The 7,175-nt window shown below is 58.9% G+C and overlaps 1 protein-coding gene across 1 annotated transcript in view; it reads right to left on the minus strand.

Annotated features, from left to right (window-relative positions):
- Nucleotides 1-3,385: 3,385 nt before the first annotated feature.
- The window catches only part of SYT2 (synaptotagmin II), a 4,943-nt gene continuing 1,153 nt past the window's right edge, over nt 3,386-7,175 (minus strand). The window contains exons 3-8 of the mRNA XM_009881322.1: nt 6,094-6,210; nt 5,713-5,880; nt 5,394-5,561; nt 4,836-4,953; nt 4,315-4,448; nt 3,386-3,592 (exon numbers count right to left, since the gene is read on the minus strand). Of these exons, the coding sequence (XP_009879624.1) occupies nt 3,386-3,592; nt 4,315-4,448; nt 4,836-4,953; nt 5,394-5,561; nt 5,713-5,880; nt 6,094-6,210 (912 nt within the window). The remainder of the gene's footprint in view (nt 3,593-4,314; nt 4,449-4,835; nt 4,954-5,393; nt 5,562-5,712; nt 5,881-6,093; nt 6,211-7,175) is intronic.

The raw sequence follows: 7,175 nt of genomic DNA on the forward strand, positions 1-7,175 counted from the left end.
AACCACCCAACCAGACATGGCAGAAACAACCCAAATCGCTCCAAAAAGCCTCTTCAGCACCAAATCTTCGCCGCATCCCAGCCTTTCCATTGCAGAAATGCCACCAGCAGGTCGGCTCCAGCGCCTGTGTCCAGCTCTGCCCCGTCCCCTCACCCGGCGTGACAGCGGCATCCGTGGCCACCAAGGAGGTGGCCGCTGCAGCTCGTCCTGATAGGCGGGCTGAGCCCCACAAAACCAGGGGACGGTGGACACATGGGGGGAAGGGGGTCACGGCTCACCAGTGGGCCCATCCCCGTGGGGTCCTGGCACACCGTGGTCTAATATGGCTTCTAAAGTTGCTCTGACGGTGAAATGCACCAACGCGACACAGGACGCCGAAGCCACAATGTTGCCGCTACCCGGCCATGGTATAAATGCGACAAGATACAGGAACAAGACACACATGGAAGTCACGGCTGCGTCGGTGACAGCTCACCCTCCGCTGGTGGGACTGGCTTGGCATGCTTTGCTTCTTGGCGTTATTTTCTTCTTTTACATGATTTTATTTTTTTTTATTTATTTGGGGGAAAAATACTCAGGGCAGTGGAGAGCACTCGGGCGATGAGTTTTGTTCGTCGACATCTCTGCCTCGCTGGAGAAACGTGGTCGGGACGGAGGTGCCGGTGGCGGCGAGCGGTGGGGCAGAGCGTGCAGCGCCACGCTCGGCTTTAACCATGCTGCTACTGCTACGTGGCGGCATCTCATGCACTGTTCATGGTATATACAGCTATGTCTCCATATATTTTTAACTACACACAACTAAGGGTGGGGAGAGGGGGGCCAGAGGCAGCGCAGATGGCTTTAATATGTTGGTTGTTTTTCCCTTTTTTGTTAAAAAAAAAAAGAAAAGTAATTATGTATTAAAGTCACAGTTCCCCCCCTACCCCTCCCCCCAGGGCTTAAAGAGTCCAAATGGAACCAGCCAGGTGGGATCTCTGCTCCCGGTGAGACCCCGGGCGATGTGGCGGGTCTGGGGGTGCGCGGGGGTGGGGGTGCACAGGGGGGTGCGCATGTGTGCGGGTACGGGTGTGCGTGCACTCCTGCGCCCGCTGCCGAGGAAAGCTGCGGGGCCGTGCGCGCTCGCAGAGTGCCAACAGGAGGATTTTAGTGCTCCTTCCAACTCCTTCTTTTCTAACCCGTTGCCACATAAGACAAACGTCCCCCCCGGTGCCCAGACAGACTCCGAAATGAGACCGATTCCAGAGCCCGAATCCTGCCAGTGCCCCTGGCCAAGGGGCATTAGCTGCCCCTGCTTCCCCCTTAATTAAAAGCACCCGGAGATTTCTTTCCCTTCAGCTAAACGATCAGGGCGGGACCTCGTTTGCTGACACCGACACATCCATTGGGAAAAGGGACTAATTAAAACTGGAGATGGCCCTGCAGGGCCACTCACTTGATGACCTACGAAGCCCCTCTAGCCCAGCATGGCCCTGGTGCCACCTTCACCCCGCAGCTCCAGCAGTGGTGGTGGAAGTGGTCTTTGGACATCTCTGGTCGAACCACCCCCACCACCAGACTGCAGCTTGGTCAACTGAGCCCCAAACCTCCCCCAAGGACCTGTCCCAGAGCTGCACGTCCCTCCAGGGGAAAGGGCACGTCCTCGTGTCCAACCTGAACCCCCTGAGCTGTCTCCCATCATCTTCCCACCTCCGGTCGGGGCTGAGACGCCCTTCAGGCACTGGGGCCGCAGGGAGCAGCCAAAGCATCCAACAGTGCTGGGGTGAGCTCAGTTTTGGCACTTAGTCCCCAGGCTTGGGACAGCGTGCACCGAGGTCCCAGCCTGGGTGTTGGACCCCCAGAGCAGCGTTGCCGATGCCTGGGACATCCCCAGCGGCACCTCAGAGCTCCATTTCTCCACTGCAAGCCACCCTCGCTGAAGATGCAACGCCCTTCACTGCTTAACTGTGCCAAAACCTCGTGCAACCAAGTCCAGGAGAGCAAAGCGGAGCAGGGAGCACGAGGCCACTGAGGATTCAGAGCTGGGACGGGGCACCAGCTCATGTTGGTGCTCCAGTACAGACTGGGTTGAACTGGGCAGGGCTGCTGGAGCTTCTTCTGTTTGATTTCCAGCTCAGGTCCTTGGTTCTGGCTCATCCCACGGTGGGAGAGGTGGCCTAGAGGAGCTCGTGCCCATGGTCAGGGACACAGATATGGCTTATACCCCCAGGGGAGAGGGACGAGGTGGATTCAGCAGCTAATGGCTGGTGGGAAGCAGCAGCTCATGGGGGTCAGGGGCTTTGGTCCCTTGTTGGCCATGGGCTCACTCTCACCCTTCCCACCTGCATCACGGTGGTGGGATGCAACAGTGGGGCTGAAGCTCCCCATACCCCACTGGTTGCCCTGGGGCTGTGCTGGGGTGCCCATGGCGGGGCTGAGCCCTGGGGAGACGTGATGGCCTTCAGGGAGGCACCAGGCACTGCTCTGGGGGGGCTGCCTCCCTCGCATTTGGAGACTTCTCAGCATAAACCTGCTTTCTGAAGGCATCTGATCTACAGGTTTCAACCAAGCATGGTGGGACACACAGGCAAATCACCCAGAGCTGTCCTTGCCCAGCCTTTGGAGACATGATGGCCACCTGGCAGAGCTGGTGGTGTCCCCACGCTGCGCTGCTGTTGCATGCACATCCCACCATGTGTCTCCTCACAAGACCACCCTGCGGCTCCTCACGCTCAGACTGGCCCCCACAGCTCCGGCTGCAACACCGAGGGCTGAGCAGCCCACTGCCCCATGGTCCCTGCATGGTCTCTCCCCAGAAGAAGCCAAACCTGGAGCTGGCCGGGGGCACTCAGCCGGCCAAAACCACGGCTCTCACCTTTCCCAGACAGAGGGAGGCAGAGCAGGAGCAGGAGGCACCTGGGTCTCCCACAGAGGGTCTTCTCCACCATTTTGATGTCCACACAGCTGTTCATGCCCCAAGCAAGCACAGTGGGTCTGGTCATCTCGCACTATCAGGCTCTGGCATCACCTCCATGCAACGGTTGACGGTTCCCCACGTGAACCCAAGGGAAGGATGGTGGCAGCGATGCTGCGGGCTGGTGACACAGCAGTTGGGGAAGGTCCCAGGCATGACGGTGGCTTTGCACTTGGAAGGGATGGTGGGCGGAGGTGATGAGACATGCAGCAGAAGGGAGCGATGCTGAAGAACAAAAAGAACCATCTGTGTCTTTAACCTCTTCCCCTGGAAGCTATTGGGACTGTCTGGAAACCCTTCCACAGCCATCAAAGGGTATTTCAGCTTAAAACATAACATAAAAACCAAAACCAAAAGTTGCGTAACTGAGGTATCAGTAGCTCTGGGTCGCTTCGACTGTCCGCAGTGCCGTGCTGCGCTGGCCGGCAGATCTTCCTATTTGTTTTTCCCAAGAGCTGCATCTACTTCTTCCTCTGGCTTCAGCGAGTGCCACTGGGCAATGGGCCGCCGGGGGTTGGCCAGCATGTCGGACCAGTGCCGCAGCTCCGTGCCGGTGGAGTTGCAGCCCGTGAAGATCTTGCCGATGGCTTCATTCTTCCCCAGCTTGTCATAGTCCAGCACCGTGATGACCACTTGCACTTTCTAAAGGAGGAAAGCTTCTTTAGAGGGGTGGAAAGGCACAGTGGCCGGGACCGCTCCATGGTGTCCATGCTGTCCCCAGCCCCGGGGTGGCTCAGCAGGGAGCCCCAGAGATCCCCCAAGGTTGAGCCCTGCCATGGCCTGTTTTGGGGCAAGGTCCCCTCCATGCCCACAGCTGCCACCTCCTTCCCCGAGGAGCCCAGGCTTGCAGAGCCATGGTGGGGGCCCAGCTCATCCTGACGTGGCCACCTGGGAAAGTTCACCAAGGGGTGGTGTGGGGCTGGGCAAGAGCTGTGGGCTATAGGGCTTTAAGGGGCTGGGCTGGGGCAAGGGGCACATGCTAGGGCTAGAAGAGGACATGGAGGGGCAGAAGACACCTACCAATGGTCCAAAATACCCCTAGGACCACTGGGGAGTCCCAGCTATGCCTGGGGTGAGGTCTATAGGACCAGGAGCAGAAGAAAGTCCCATTACAGCTGTGATGTTGGTTGGGGTTGGATCTCCCACAGGTGCAGCCCAGCCCCCCACCTCTGCCCCTGCACCAGTTGCCCTCAGCACCAGCCCAGGCCCAGGTTAGGACACGACATATCTCATGGGTGACCAGACCAGGAGCTTGGCAGGAGCTTCTCAGGCTGCTGGGAAGTCTGGGACATGGGCTTGGGCAGCTGCAGACCTCTCCCATCACCCCCACCCTGCCTGCCTCCCAGGGAATTCATCGAACAGACCTGTATCTGCTCAAAGGGGATCTCAAAGCTGAAGGACTCATTGAAATAGGGGTTCAGGGTCTTCTTCTTGACTGTGGTCTTCTTCTTCTTCAACCTCTTGCCGTTCTGCAGCAGGTGGATCTTCACATAGGGATCTGGGGGAGCAGAAGAGTGCATCAGCCAAGGCTGAGATGCCCAGGGGACACCATCAGCCTGGCCCCAAGAGAAGTCTCAGCCTAGGATGAGGTGCACCATGGGGTAAAGACACCTCCACGAATAAAGGTGCTCAGAGGTTTGTGGATGGAAGCCAAAGCCAAAATATTTCGGCTGGAGAGGATTTGAAGGAGCAACTGGCCAAGGGATGGAGCTCTTCTACATCCTGCATATCCCCTTGTAGGAGGGCTGGAGACAGTGGAGTGATACCGGTGGGTAATTGCCTGTGTCCCCCTGCCAGACTGATGGCCCCAGTGTCCTTCCCCAACAAAGGATGCTGAGAGACCCACAGTGAGGCAGGAGGAGGATGCCCACGAGCTGACACCCACCTGAGAGACCCCCAACATCCATCTTCTTCAGGTTCTTGGCCTCCAGGATGCAGACAGTGAGTTTCCCGGCCGTGGGCACGTACCGGAGGGAGATGCAGATATCTCCTAGCTTCTCTGGCTGCCAGGCAGAGCAGGGAGCAGATGTCAAAGCCTTGCCAGTGCATCGTACTGTGGTGTTGGGACACGGTCCCACATGCAGGTCCCCCCAAACCCCACTCAACCTTCAATGCAGGCACCAGCTGGCACACATGCAGCAGCACAAGCGTGTGATCACTTGGGGCTGGCACAGGCCAGTCCCAGCGCAGCACCCAGACATTTATACTCTTCATGTTTGTTACAGAAAGGCTTTTGCATGGGGGAACAATGGGCAGATCCTGCCCATCACTCATGGCCACGACACGCATGTCATTCAGGTGGGACCCCACAGCCCCAGCCACTCTGAGCACTGCAGGATGGCCCAGAAAGCAGAGCTCACTCCATGGCCACCCCACATCTCAACCCCCCCCTGGGGCCAAGAGATTCAGCTGGCCGAGTGACTCATGCCAGCCCGGCTCTCACCTCCTCCTTCTCGCCACTCTGCAGGTCCCGCCACTCCTCAATGGGCTGGCCCAGGTCCACTGTGTTCATGGGCACCTTCACCTCACCAATGATGTCGTGCTTGGAGAAGCGATCGAAGTCGTAGATGGCCATCACCAATGTCTTCCCCCCCAGTTCCTGGTAGGGGACCTGCACAAAGAGGGCCACTGGGCTGGAACAGGCTCAGAGGAGCCCAGGCCACGACCACGTGCTCCCAGCAGCGAGGGTCAAAGTACACGACCAGGACACAGCCAGCAGGGGAGTGGGAGACAAGGTCCTGTATTGTTGGTAGGGGACTCACCTTGAAGGTGAAGGTCTCATTGAAGGCAGGGTTGAGTGTCTTCTTCTGCACTTTGGTCTCATACTTTTTCTTCTTGTCAGGGAGCAGGAACACCTTGACATACGGGTCTGAGGTGCCACCCATGTCCAAAGCTGGCAGTTCGGCAGCTTGGAGGATCCCAACTGTCAGCTGGAGGGGGGAGAGGGGTTCTTCGGTGAGACGGCACAGCTACATGCTGCAGATGCCATGGGCTTGCCTCCAGCCCAACATGGGGCTGGATTCCCCATGTCACAGGACCCAGCTCTCCGCTCCCTCCCATGGCACCCAGGTCCAACAGGGAGACCCTCCCTGGGCAAACCCCACTCCCCCATCTCCTCAGCCGAGCCCCAGCCCCTCCATCACCTGGTTTGCCTGGAAATCATAGTCCAGTGAGAACTGCAGCTTGCCCAGGTTCTCCGGCTCCTTCTCCTCCTCTTCACCTTCCCCCTCTGTCAGACCCATCTCCGCATCATCGTCATCCTGTTGATCCTGCAATGGCAGCCGAGGTGCCCGGGGCAGCAGCAGGGTCGCAGCCCCATCTCCACAACTGCTGGGGACCTCCGGCACCCCAACCCTACTGGTATCTCAAGCCCTGGGTTTGCCCCATGAGGGGCCAGGAGATCCCCCCACACTGGGGACATAAAGCACCAGTAGAGCAGCGCTGGGGTGGCACCGGCTCTGCCCACAACCACACAGCTGCCGGGAAGCCAGGGAGACACCAGGCTGCTCGTTGCTGGTCCAGCCGAGATGGCGTGTGGGGCTGCCTCGGGGCACTGGGATGTGGGGTCAGCTCCAGTGGGGCAAGGTTTGGTGCTTGTATGGTGGGGCTGCATGCAAGCAACCTACTGCAAAGGGTGCAGGGATACCCTACCCCCAGAGCGTGCTTGGGGAAGTGCTGCAGCCAGTGCTAAGGGCTTAGCAGGGCCATTTTATTAACTTTGCGATAGAGGTACAACCTGACTCTCCTATGCCCAAGGCAAAGCCACCCCTCTCCATGCCCCTCCAAGCCATGGTCCACAGGGTGGGAGCTCCAGCTCCTTATCACCTCTCTGACATGTCCCCAGGTCCCCTGTCCCACCCTGGAAGCAGCCGATGGAGAAGGCGGCTTGTGGTGGCACCTACCATGGAGGTCGTCCCAGGACAGAGAGGGAACACACAGACAGGGCAGCAGGAAGTGAAGACAGCGAGAGCAGCAGGAGGGAAGAGAGCCACGTTACAGAGAGCATTGACAAGGGACCCATGGTGAGGTGGGGAACGGGCGTTTGTATGTCCCCATCGAGCCCCAGGGGATGGCAGCCCTCACCCTCCATCAGGGAATCCCACCCCACACCTCCCACCACCATGGGGGCGTGTGGACAGGCACATATGATGGAGCATCTCCACTCAGTGCTCAACTCTCCAGCCCTACCTGCATGCCTGTCACACCCACATGCCTTTGAAGAGCA

This window comes from Charadrius vociferus, unplaced genomic scaffold (genome assembly GCF_000708025.1).
Source record: "Charadrius vociferus isolate BGI_N301 unplaced genomic scaffold, ASM70802v2 scaffold333, whole genome shotgun sequence".
Taxonomy (NCBI): Eukaryota; Metazoa; Chordata; class Aves; order Charadriiformes; family Charadriidae; genus Charadrius; species Charadrius vociferus.